The sequence below is a fragment of the Gadus morhua genome, chromosome 2, assembly GCF_902167405.1.
Source record: "Gadus morhua chromosome 2, gadMor3.0, whole genome shotgun sequence".
NCBI classification, from domain to species: domain Eukaryota; kingdom Metazoa; phylum Chordata; class Actinopteri; order Gadiformes; family Gadidae; genus Gadus; species Gadus morhua.
In genome coordinates, this window is record NC_044049.1 from 23332955 (window position 1) to 23345873 (window position 12919).

Consider the following 12919-nt stretch of genomic DNA (forward strand, 5'->3'; position numbering starts at 1 on the left):
CAGCAGATTCCAGCAGATGTGATTACTAAAACAAAAATGGTAGTAATATTGTTTTGACAAAAGTAGACCAAAGTAGCATAACAACCACCAGAGGGCGGTAGTGGGAACTTGTTATTGTACATGTCAACTAATAAAACACCTTAATCAGGCGATTGGATCAGTAAAAATACTTGAGGAACTTTAAGAATCAAGTTTGCGTTTTGTACTGTAAAATATGTCAACCTGGGGCATGTAAATAAGTTAGTTAGATAACCAGATGCTATGCAACGTTTTCTTCTTGCGGGCGGGGCTTCCAGGTCATCCCAGGCAGCTCGCTGTACTGTACAGGTACAATAACAACCACAACAACCTCTATTTAATACTTAAACTATAACAAGCGGTTAATGTGACTCTGCGTTGCAGGACTACGGGACCTATTTAAAGTAATGCGGAGCTTGTCTTTTCGTTTTCCGTATTGTAACGTTAAAAGTTAGTCTTGTTTACGTATCGGAGAGTCAAGACGTGACCGTGGCTAGGCCTCAACAAGACTCCTCGTAGGCCTAGTGGTCGAGGCTAGAACTCAACAAGAATCCTCGTAGGACTAGTGACCGAGGCTATACCTCGATAATAAGACTCCTCGTAGGGCTAGTGACCGAGGCAATACCCCAACAACAAGACTCCCCCAAGGCCTAGTGGCCGAGGCTAGAACTCAACAAGACTCCTCGTAGGACTCGGGATCGAGGCTATACCTCGATAACAAGACTCCCCGTAGGACTAGTGACCGAGGCTATTCCTCCATAACAAGACTCCTCGCAGAACTGACTGCTGCCTTTGTGTTTACAGTCTTTGATTACTGTTTATTTTGACTCATGTTTACTCTCTAGAGGTGAAAAAGCATATCCGTTACACGATGGGAGGCTCGTATGGAGACAGAGATCGGGACCGTGGACGGGACAGGGGGTGAGTAGATCCATGTCATTGGCGTGCTAGCCTGCTACTAGCGCGATAGCCCACTTTAGCAGAATGGGGCGCTAGCCTACTTTAATCCACTAGCGTATTCGGCCTACTTTAACCAACCAACCATGCTAGTAGACGTTTGCTATTTTTATTCTGAATAAAGTTCATTAATATTAGTATTAGTAATAAACGGTAGTAGGCATATGACAACAACAAACAGTCACTGTGAAGATGCCAAACAATATTCCTTGCGATTAAAATGTTGGAACATTTTGAATCCCCTTAGAAGCCCTCGGTATGGATCCAGCAGGGGCGGGTCTTCTGGGAACCGGAAGTTCGGGAACCCCGGGGACCGCCTGCGGAAGAAGAAATGGGACCTGTCCCTGCTCCCCAAGTTCGAGAAGGACTTCTACAAAGAACACCTGGATGTTCAGCGGATGAGCCAGGTATCACTTTACAGCAAACACACTCAACAAAACTACAATGTGAATACAATTTGTTTGTTTGTTCAGCACTAACAAAGTGGATGACAGTCAGGTACTCTGATTGGTAACCTGGTTAACTTGTAAAAACCAAAGCCTGATTACATACCCTGGTTTCTCCCGAGGGAAACCAGGATTCAACCATCGGCCACTATCGGCTCTGTTGTCTTGGGTTAAACCACTGAGACGGGGTAAGTGTGATGGTGGATGGATCTTTCTATTATCTTTCCCCTTACGGTGGAGGGTACTCCAAACTGAGGTGTGAGGTTATTTCATCTACGTGGTCGATAAAAAGTATAGAACGTTGGATTTAGAGTCCAGAAAACCACTTTGTTGTATGCTGTTGTTATGACGTATGTATTTAACATGCATGTTGTCCCTTTGCCTCCATTATGTTACGTGTATTTACGTTTGAACCTAAATGTTGTTTGTGTTTTCTAGTATGAACTGGAGGAGTTTCGCAGCAAGAAGGAAATCACCGTCCGTGGTTCCGGCTGTCCCAAACCGGTCACCAGCTTCAGCCAGGCGCACTTCCCTCGTAAGAACTCGTCGTGTTAACCCAGGGGCTCCTGTGTGTAGTGTTATGAGCAGTACTGACGGAGTATGTTCCTGTGTGTAGAGTGGTGAGCGGTACTGATGCAGTGTGTTCCTGATGTGTTCCGATGTGTTCCTGGTGTGTTCCCTCTGTGTAGAGCACGTGATGGACGTGATGCTGCAGCAGAACTTCAAGGAGCCCACTGCCATCCAGGCCCAGGGCTTCCCCCTCGCCCTCAGCGGCAGAGACATGGTGGGCGTCGCCCAGACCGGCTCGGGGAAGACTCTAGCGGTAAGACCGGGACCACAGCCTAGTCCACAGCCTAGTCCAAAGCCTAGACCACAGCCTAGACCACAGCCTCGACCACAGCCTCGACCACAGCCTAGCCCCGTTGGGAAGACCTATTCATAGACCTATACCACAGCCTAGCCCTAGACCGAGACCACAGCCTAGCCCCGTTGGGAAGACCTATTCTTAGACCTATACCACAGCCTAGCCCTAGACCGAGACCACAGCCTAGCCCTTCTGGTGAGACCTAGACCGAGACCACAGCCTAGCCCTTCTGGTGAGACCTAGACCGAGACTACAGCCTAGCCCTTCTGGTGAGACCTAGACCGAGACCACAGCCTAGCCCCTCTGGTGAGACCTAGACCGAGACCACAGCCTAGCCCTTCTGGTGAGACCTAGACCGAGACCACAGCCTAGCCCTTCTGGTGAGACCTAGACCGAGACCACAGCCTAGCCCCTCTGGTGAGACCTAGACCGAGACCACAGCCTAGCCCCTCTGGTGAGACCTAGACCGAGACCACAGCCTAGCCCTTCTGGTGAGACCTAGACCAAGACCACAGCCTAGACCACAGCCTAGACCACAGCCTAGCCCTAGACAGAGACCGAGAGCACAGCCTATCCCTGCTGGTAAGACCTAGACCTAGACAAAGAAAAATATCCACAAACTGGAGTTGAAGTAAACATTGGGGCTTGTAGTGCCGACTGCAATCGAGATAAATGATCAATACATGTAACAGATAGCGCTGATCAGAGGTCTATGAATGGAGGTCATCACTATGGATGATCAATACATGTAACGGATAGCGCTGATCAGAGGTCTACGAATGGAGGTCACCACTATGGATGATCAATACATGTAACAGATAGCGCTGATCAGAGGTCTATGAATGGAGGTCACCACTAGGGATGCAATAAGAGCAAAAAGACACGGTTGGTTTGCGACTGTCGACGTACTGTTTTTGGGTAAACAATGTCCCAAGTTGAACAGGGTTTCATCCATAGCCCTTTCTCTTGGTCTCCCCTCCCAGTATCTGCTCCCAGGCATCGTCCACATCAACCACCAGCCCTACCTGGAGCGGGGAGACGGACCCATCGTAAGTCACCAGAACTCCCGTTATCTGCCTCATGTTGTGATGTCTTCTCCTTCCTGCTTTGGTTCCTCCCCTTCCTGTTGTGATGTCTTCTCCTTCCTGCTTTGGTTCCTCCCCTTCCTGTTGTGATGTCTTCTCCTTCCTGTTGTGATGTCTTCTCCTTCCTGTTTTGATGTCTTCTCCTTCCGGTTCTGATGTCTTCTTTTTCCTGTTGCAATGTCTTCTACTTTGTGCTTTGGTTCCTCCCCTTCCTGCTTTGGTTCCTCCCCTTCCTGTTTTGGTTCCCCCCTTCCGGTTGTGTTGTATTCTCCTTCCTGTTGTGATGTCTTCTCCTTCCTGCTTTGGTTCCTCCCCTTCCGGTTGTGATGTCTTCTCCTGCCTGCTGTGGTCCCTCCTCTTCCTGTTCCGGTGTCCTCCCCTTCCCGTGGTGACACTCCTGTGCCCCCCCCCCCCCCCCCCCTCAGTGTCTGGTGCTGGCCCCCACCAGAGAGCTGGCCCAGCAGGTCCAGACGGTGGCCGCCGTGTACGGCAAGACGTCCCGCCTCAAGTCCACCTGCGTTTACGGAGGTGCCCCCAAGGGCCCGCAGATCAGGGACCTGGAGAGAGGTGAGGGCCAGGGCTGGTCTGGGGTCTGCATGACTCTCCTCTAAGCGTTCACTCAGATGCTCTCGGTCTGAGTAACTCGGTTGTTGCGGTTGTTGTTGAGAAACTCTTTCCCCGTAATGCAACAGAGATACTTAGGATAAGATGCTACACGATGCTAATTACTATTTTTAAGTGTCAGGACGTACAACATACAATAAGTGTGAAAGGGGGGGAGGGGGGTAACGACCAACGGTTGGGCAACAGTAGTTGTGTAGTTGCTCCAATATTGATCGTATGTCTTGATTGTTCACTGCTTCACCTGTGAGTTGGCCTCTGCTAAATGACCGGATGAATACGTGACTGTTACTACCGTGTCCTGATCTGAAGTCTGGACACAGCACACCAGAACGCCTACATTCTGTGCACACATCCGATTGGTTCAGGGAAGGAAACACTCGGAACAGGTCCAATCAGGCGTTGTCTTACAGGTGTGGAGATCTGCATCGCCACTCCCGGTAGGCTGATCGACTTCCTGGAGTCGGGGAAGACCAACCTGGGGCGCTGCACCTACCTGGTTCTGGATGAGGCCGACCGCATGCTGGACATGGGCTTCGAGCCGCAGATCAGGAAGATCGTGGACCAGATCCGGGTACAGATCACCTAAATCCCAGCTATACTGAGGGAGAATACATGTGGGAGAATACTTTATCAATCACTGATGTTTTTGTTTTTTTATATCTGGGCGGACGCTTTCTGTTTTGAAATGGCTTGTGATGAATATTGAACTTGGGCACTGGCTCAAGAGGTAAAGCGGGCTGACTGTCTATCAGACGGTTGCTCCAGCTCTCTCCAAGCCGAGTGTCGAGGTGTCCCTGAGCAAGACGCCTCACCCTATCTGCTCCCGCCGAGATAGCTGTCAGGAGCAGGTAGGCAGTATTGCGCAGCGTTTTGAGGGACAACTGCTTATAGAAGCAGTGTATAAATGCAGTCCCTTTACCATCACACCTGGTGTTGGTGGTAGAGTAAGGGCCCTTTGAGCGCTTAGGGAGGGACGAGGGCCCCCAGTAACCCTCCCTCCCTCCTGCCCTCGTCAGCCCGACAGACAGACGCTGATGTGGAGCGCCACCTGGCCCAAGGAGGTCCGCCAGCTGGCGGAGGACTTCCTGCGGGACTACGTCCAGATCAACGTGGGCGCCCTGGAGCTCAGCGCCAACCACAACATCCTGCAGATCGTAGACGTCTGCACGGAGAACGAGAAGGACCGCAAGTACGAGAGGATGTTGATGTAGTGGAGGTGGCCTTGTAGTGAGGGTGTAGTTCTAATGGAGATGGTTTTGTATTGGAGGTGGTGTCGATGTCATGGAGGTGATCTTGCAGTGGATTTGGAGCTGTGCTTGTTAAAGGCAGAACTTATTCCCAATGACTCTCAAACACTATACTGTTGACTGAAATATTTGGGTCTGCAACATTAATGCTGTGTCATAAAAAACGTGGGTAGGGTGGACCTTCTGACATCATTGTCTCAGTATTTGTGTTTTCAACAGGCATATGAAGCAGGACTCTCTTAGATTAGAAACTAGCTGAGCTTGACGCTATCCCTTTAAGGAGCAGGAGCTAGTGTATACGACTCATTCCCAACTCTCCCCCCGCTGCTCAGACTGTTCCAGCTGATGGAGGAGATCACGGAGGAGAAGGAGAACAAGACCATCATCTTCGTGGAGACCAAGAAGCGCTGTGACGACCTCACCCGCAGGATGAGACGCGACGGGTCAGTAACAAGAAGAACACAAACCTCTTTGTACTAGTAACCAGCTAAACACAAACCTCTGTGTACTAGTAACCAGATAAACACAATGAACTAGTAACCAGATAACACAAACCTCTATGTACTAGTAACCAGATAAACAGAAACCTCTTTGTTCTAGTAACTGCTGTGTTCTTTTGGAAAAAGTCTGCCAAGTTTTGGACTATTTCTCTATGAAGCAAAAGGAGGAGAATTGTATGGGCACGCGTGGAGATACACTTAGTAGGGCATCTGAAGGATGCGTTACCTGGAGCGTTCTAGCCTCCTGGGCTATGTGTTGTGACTTATCTACTGGGCAGGCGTGGACTCAGTTATGTGCTCTGATTGGCTAAGCATGGTGCTGAACTCCCGCCCCCTGGATACCCGTATGTGTCTTTATGCTGTCCCACGCGGCTATGTGTTGGCCTTGCAACTTTGTTTGATGTTATGTGCGGGAATTACACTTGTTCTTGTGGCCTTGAGCTTCTGGGTCTCTCGAACATCCTGACCGCTCGTATCTCTAGAATTGACACATGATGAATGGCCTCCTGTATGAGCTGGACGCCTCCCTAGGCTCCGGATCCCTCCTTCGCGTGAGAAAGAAGCCTCTTTAATTGGCAATGGCATACGTGGCCTGTTGGTATGAATGTGTGAATAATGTTACATAACCAGCTAAACACAAACCTCTTTGTACTAGTTAGGTTGTTTTAGCACAGATTTTAGATGCATGTCCTTAAGGAGCAGGTTAAGGAGCAGGTTAAGGTGAATCGTGCTAAGGGATGCCTACAAGTTATTGGGGATCGAACCTGGAACCTTTCAGCTGGGGGTCCAGCAGCTGCCCCACAACACCTTCCTTCCCCTTTTAATCCACGGTACAAGAGCAATGGTTAACCTGGGATACGGTTAACAGTACATTTGATCCGTTGGTCCGTCTGTCTGTCTGCCTGTCCTCCAGCTGGCCTGCCATGTGTATCCATGGAGACAAGACCCAGCCGGAGAGGGACTGGGTGCTCACAGGTACAACCCATAATCTCTAAAGCTCTCTTTATAACGATTACTTTTCACGCGAGGTTGCATGGCAGAGGCATAAACCAAGTGTGTCAAAGGCGGAAATTGATTTCGCCGCCCTGACCAAACGGTAACGGAGAGTCGGTGATGTTAGCACGCGTTGTGTGTTGCAGAGTTCCGGAGCGGGAAAGCCCCCATCCTCATCGCGACAGACGTGGCGTCGCGAGGTCTGGGTAGGTGACCTCAGCCCCGAGCACACCTCACCTCCTGTACAGAGAGCCCTCATACACACAGCTGAGTCATTTACATTTAGGGATTTAGTGGACGCTATTATCCAAAACAACTTACACTATGTGCATTTGTCAGAAGAAAGAGAAACAATAATATCTCACTTTCTGTACAGTAAGGAGACTCATAGAACCAAGGGCCAAGCACTGACAATAACTAGCATAAACAAGCCCCACATACACACAACTAGAGAACAGACTGCCTTCAATCAAAGACCATTTTCTAATATGGCAACATGTTGGAGAAATAAAGCTTTTGAACTTTGAATAACCATAGGATGCATACAAGTCTCGCTTTATTAATCCACATTCAACCCAGAGAGATACAATAAAACGGTTTATTGGAAAAGTGGATGAACATTGATACTTGACCTGGTCCTCCATGTTGCCGTGCAGGAGATCTCTCCCTGAGTGTGTGTGTGTGGTGATGGCTGGTTCAACCTGCTGCACAATGATTAATCAATGAGCAACAGGGGTGCAGCCTCACTCAGGCCCAGAGTCCGATCAGAAGAACAATTAGACAATTCTAAATAATCATATAGAATGATGTCATTACAACAGGATCAGTATAACTGAATGCACACATGAAGACAGGATGTACAACAGTAGAGTGTTTGTTGCATGCGTCCACACGGCACTTAATCTGAGCCCAACTCCCCGACAGATCTCAGGGCTAAGGTCCAGCCTAGTGAGTATTATGGGGTATAGTTACTACCCCGTTGAAGCACCTTAACTCATTGAGCTGTATCCATTAGCCGCGATGCAGCCCCCGACCAAGTGACCAGTCCTTGACCTAATTCTGTGTTCATTTGTTTCCTTTCGTTTTTATTTTTGTTTTTTTGTTTCCAAGTCTCTCTTCCGGCAACTAGAAGCGCACAGGCCCTCGGAGCCTGCGGCCGGACCTAGGCATGACTAATCGAATCCAGAGTTGGGGAGAGAGACGGCCTGGCTAATCAATCCCAGACCGGGCCATCTCCACTGAAAGCCCAGAGCCCCCCCCCTCCCAGGACCGCCTGGGACGCGAGTGGGGGGGGGGGGATTGAGCGAGGGCTGCCCCCTGGGTTCTAAATTGGGGGCCCCCCCTGCTGAGCGGGGGGGCGAGGGGGCGATGCCAGCCTGACGCACCACGACCACGGCAGCGTGTCGGAGTTCACTGTGGCCCGCGGCACATTGAAGCTACTCTGATAGGCTGGTGGCAGCTGCGAGACGCTCTGATAGGCTGACCTCAGATCAGGGCCACTCTGATAGGCTGACCCCAGATCATGGCCACTCTGATAGGCTGACCCCAGATCAGGGCCACTCTGATAGGCTGACCCCAGATCAGGGCTCCTCTGATAGGCTGGTATCTGCTCATGGCCACTCTGATATGCTGATTTTAGCTGAGCTACTGACCTAGTCCGATTACAGATGAGAGCTATTCTGATACCCTGATGGGCGCTTAAGAAGCAGAGCTAATCTGTTTACAGCCTTTATCTGATAACAGAACACAGGGCACCTCTGATGGGCTATTAGCAGCTAAAGCTCCCCCGATAGGCCAGTTAGAGCCTGGCCCTGATTCAAGAGGTACATTTCAGCGCAGGGCTACTCTGATAGGCCCTTCAGAATCAGGGCTACTCTGATAGGCCCTTCAGAATCAGGGCTACTCTGATAGGCCCTTCAGAATCAGGGCTCCTCATATATGCCCCTTCAGACACGGGGCTACTCTGATAGGCCCTTCAGACACAGGGCTACTCTGATAGGCCCTTCAGACACAGGGCTAGTCTGATTCCAGCTAATATCACTCCAATAGGCTAATAGCTTTCCAGGGCTTCTCATAGGCTGGTGAGGGCTCCACTCTGATCAGAGGTCAGTCCTACTCTGGTCTGCTGTACTCTGATTGGACGTCAGTCCCCAGCTGCGGTGGTGCGTTGAAGAAAGACAGACAGGCTGAGCCGCCGGGCCCCCGTCCGTCCGGCCCCCCTCTCCTCCGGCCCCCACGCCCCCCCGGCTGTGGAGCCTCCCCCTGGTGGACGTCATGTCTGGTCCTGGCTGGCAGGGGTCCCGGCCTCAAGAAGACTCCTCTGTTAGGCACTCTCCTTCACCTCCTCCTCCCTGACCTCCGTCTCTCTCTGTTACTCTCCCTCCCCTCCTCCTCTCTCTCTCTGTTACTCTCCCTCCCCTCCTCCTCTCTCTCTCTGTTACTCTCCCTCCCCTCCTCCTCTCTCTCTGTTACTCTCCCTCCCCTCCTCCTCTCTCTCTCTTTTACTCTCCCTCCCCTCCTCCTCTCTCTCTCTGTTACTCTCCCTCCCCTCCTCTCTCTCTCTCTCTCTCTCTCTCTGTTACTCTCCCTCCCCTCCTCTCTCTCTCTGTTACTCTCCCTCCCCTCCTCTCTCTCTCTGTTACTCTCCCTCCCCTCCTCCTCTCTCTCTCTGTTACTCTCCCTCCCCTCCTCTCTCTCTCTCTCTCTCTCTCTCTGTTACTCTCCCTCCCCTCCTCCTCTCTCTCTCTGTTACTCTCCCTCCCCTCTCTCTGTTAGACCCCCCCCCACCTCCTCCTCTCTCTCTGTTAGACTCCCTCCCTTCCTATAGTCTGCGTCCTTGTAGATCTTTGATGTTTCCTCTCTAACTTGTATTCCCGATCCTCCTTCCTCCCACCGCTATTCTTTCTAACCCTCTTTCCTCTGTTTCTCCCTCTATTTGGACCCCTGACTGTCTGTCCTTGAAGCCTCTTTACCTTAAGAGCTCTTGGCAAACGGACTAAGTTCTCCTCAAGTCTTGAGTTGTAGTCTAGCTGCGCCGAATTATCGAACTCCCCCTCCCCCCCATGTTCTTCACACCTCTAGGAGCCACCTGAGTGGTGGCCTTAAAGGGGCAGAGCGCAACAAACCCCCATCCCCCCTCCCCCTAGTGTCTGTTTCTTGTTACTGCACTGGAACCCTGGGCTCTTGGGTGCACTGCCAGCCCCCCCCCACCACCACCAAAAATCGTCCCCCCACAGTCTCCTGTTATATTTCACCAGGCCTGCCATTACCAAACCGACAAGTTCATCACTAGCCCCCGTTAGATTGGCCCTGGCCCTAAGCCCCGCCCCTCCGTCAGCTGGCCCCGCCCACCAATGAAGAAGAGGGGTGTGGTAAACAGACCGCACCCGGAGCGCCAGGGCCTTCGTGATTGGTGGAGGACGGACAGCGGGGTTTGGGGGAGGAGCTTTGGTCTGGTCCACTCTCCTTCCGCCCCTGCAGTCCCCTCTCTCACCACCGGAGGGGGCTAGGAGGGCAAACGGTCAGGGCAGCTCTAAAGCTAGGAACTCAGGGTAAGTACGTCCACTCCACCCCCCACCTCCACCTCCCTGTGCCCGCCTCCGTCGCCTCGGTGGAAACGGGGGACGTTTTGTTTTTTGTTTCTTTCCCTCCGATCTGCAGTGGTTTTCCTGAGCCCTAGTCCGCACTGTAATAAGAAACAGACCTCTGGTTAGTTCACAACGTCCCCACGCCATCCACCTAGTCATCCACGCAGTCTACCTTCAGTTTGAGACCCGCTATGTTGTGGCAATACCTCATTTGGTAGATCGTATTTAACTACATTTTGTAAATCACAATTGGCACGTTGGGTGAAAATGAGTAATTACGTCGGTGACCAGCAGGTAAGTGAGGCTTTAGAAGCAGCTTTCTGTCGATAATCAACCAGAAGCCGACTCCAGTACATGTCTGACCTCTGTGACGCCATCAGCTCCACCTCGTTCCAACTCGTTTCTCTCTTTCTCTCTCCCCCCCCACCCAAGACGTGGAAGACGTGAAGTTCGTGATAAACTACGACTACCCCAACTCGTCCGAGGACTACATCCACCGCATCGGGCGCACGGCGCGCAGCACCAACACTGGCACGGCCTACACCTTCTTCACCGCGGGGAACCTCCGCCAGGCGCGCGCGCTGGTCCGCGTGCTCGAGGAGGCGCGGCAGACCGTCAGCCCCAAGCTGCTGCAGCTGGTCTCCAGCGGCCGCGGCGGAGGCGGAGGTGGAGGTGAGGGGCGTGGTTACTTCCTGCTTCCTGTCGGCGCCGATTCACGCGGAATCCCTTGTCCGATGGGTTGATACGTTTGAGCTTTCGATAAACGTATAGGATTTGGATGTTTAGATTGATCAAAACTTTGAGCGTCTTTTGATAAGTAAATACGTCTTTTGATAATCAAAGACATTTAGATAAAGACTTAAGTATATTTAGATAAATAATAAAGTTAGCAATTTTCGCTAAATAATCGTATTGTCTCTCGATATACTCTGAGGTTTTTCGATCAATAACTACGCTAACTACGGCTGTTTGCAGCGCCCCAGATCACCTTGTCTCCTCTGTCCGTCTCCAGGGGGGCGTTCCCGTTTCGGTGGCTCCTCCGCCGACAACCCCAACCTCATGTACCAGGACGAGTGCGAGCGCCGCATGCGCCCGGGGGCGGGGGGCGGGTCCAAGGACAGCCGGGGCAGCGGCGGTGGGAGCAGCAGCAGCAGCCTCGGGCGGGACGGGCGGAGCCGGGACGCCGACCGCGCCTCCTCCTCTGGCTCCTCCTACAGGGACCGGGATGGGGGGCGGAGCCAGGGCCCTGGCTCCTCCTTCCCCTCGTACCAGAGCGGCTCCAGGGCCGGCGCTATGTCGGTGACCAGCGGGGGGGCCGTGGGCCCCGCCCTGCCCCTGCCGGTCCAGGCGGGCCCCCAGCCCCTGATGGCCCAGCAGTTCACCCCCACCCAGCCGAGGATGGGCCTCATGGGACACTCCCCCTTCCAGTTCGCCCCCCCGCCGGCCCCCACTGCCGCCCCCACCAGGAAGTGAGCGTGTGGAGGTGGTTGTACACTCGCACCCCGCACGTGTCACTTCCTGTGGGCGGTTCCCGGCGAACAGCATATATTAGAAAGGTCTGGTCCTCATCCAGTCTGTTGTAGAAGGTTACGGATCGCTCTGTAATCGTGTTCGATGAGCGAGTGGCATATTAAGGTTTAGTTGGAGGGGCTAGCTAGAGTAGCAATGTTGAATATAGTTGGGTTTAGTGAAAGTCGACATGTTTTCAGACTGAACTCATGTGTGTGTTTTTGATTAATGGGAGCCAGGTGTTTTGCCAGCCGAAGAGGGAAGCTTGGTTCTGATGGTTGGTACTGATGGGGGTGTAGTTAGCCACTATGATCAACTTGTTTAGTTGGGTTTTCAGTTGATGGTGTGGCTTTTGCCTTTAGGTGTTTCAAAAGGTAGGTTCCTTAGTTAACTTGTTTGATATGAAACCTGTTGTTACTTTTGTATATTCTATCAAAAATCCTTCATTTGGAATGGTAACCTGCTAAACGTAATCAAACCTTTACTTTCTTTTTAGCTTTTTTAGTGTATGTTTTAGTTGTATACATAAGAGTAGTTTTTAGTTGCATTAATTGAAGGGTCCTCTGGCTGAACACTGAATTTGAATATGCTTTCTTTAGGCCAAACGTAATGGTGAGTCTTTTTTATATATATATATTTCCCCAGGTTTCAATAAAGTCCTTCAGTGTAACATCCAAGTGTGGCTCACATTTATTCCACTGTATATCTCAGGCCCACCAAATCAGATAGCTTGGATTGGACACATAATCATCCAATTAACAGATGCTACATCAATAGTTGACCAATTAAATAAATTAAGAGTTTAAATGAACAGATCAGAATGCCTCGGTAGCAGTCAGCAAATAGAGCTTTGCTGCTGTTGGCCACTGCAACTAAATAACCCCTGTTGTGTTTACATGACACAAGGGTCAAGGGTCTAACAATATGACGAGCCATGTCTGGGTTCGGCCCTGAACACCACCGGTGCTCATACTCTGTCCTCAGTCTTGCTATGCAAATTAAACCTCGTCAAGGGGAGTAAATCAAGACCAACTGAATGGTAACAGCAATAAGGGGTCAGAAAAACAGGCCTCGACCCCTCTTAAGTT

The 12919-nt window shown here is 51.3% G+C and overlaps 1 protein-coding gene across 3 annotated transcripts; it reads left to right on the forward strand.

Annotated features, from left to right (window-relative positions):
* The first annotated feature begins 128 nt into the window (after positions 1-128).
* Positions 129-12501, forward strand: ddx17 (DEAD-box helicase 17). Of its 3 annotated transcripts, none has more exons than XM_030381235.1 (14): positions 129-327; positions 864-939; positions 1223-1382; positions 1860-1956; positions 2111-2244; positions 3270-3335; positions 3797-3938; positions 4406-4566; positions 5012-5184; positions 5575-5685; positions 6656-6717; positions 6882-6941; positions 10755-10994; positions 11335-12501. In XM_030381235.1, exons 2-14 carry the CDS (start codon positions 890-892, stop codon positions 11793-11795), a joined length of 1917 nt encoding a protein of 638 aa, XP_030237095.1. In that variant the 5' UTR covers positions 129-327; positions 864-889; the 3' UTR covers positions 11796-12501. The 3 variants fall into 3 exon arrangements, with proteins under 3 accessions (XP_030237095.1, XP_030237103.1, XP_030237112.1); XM_030381243.1 differs by having other exon boundaries at positions 131-422; XM_030381252.1 differs by lacking the exons at positions 129-327; positions 864-939 and adding an exon at positions 1553-1609 and having other exon boundaries at positions 1241-1382.
* Positions 12502-12919: the final 418 nt, after the last annotated feature.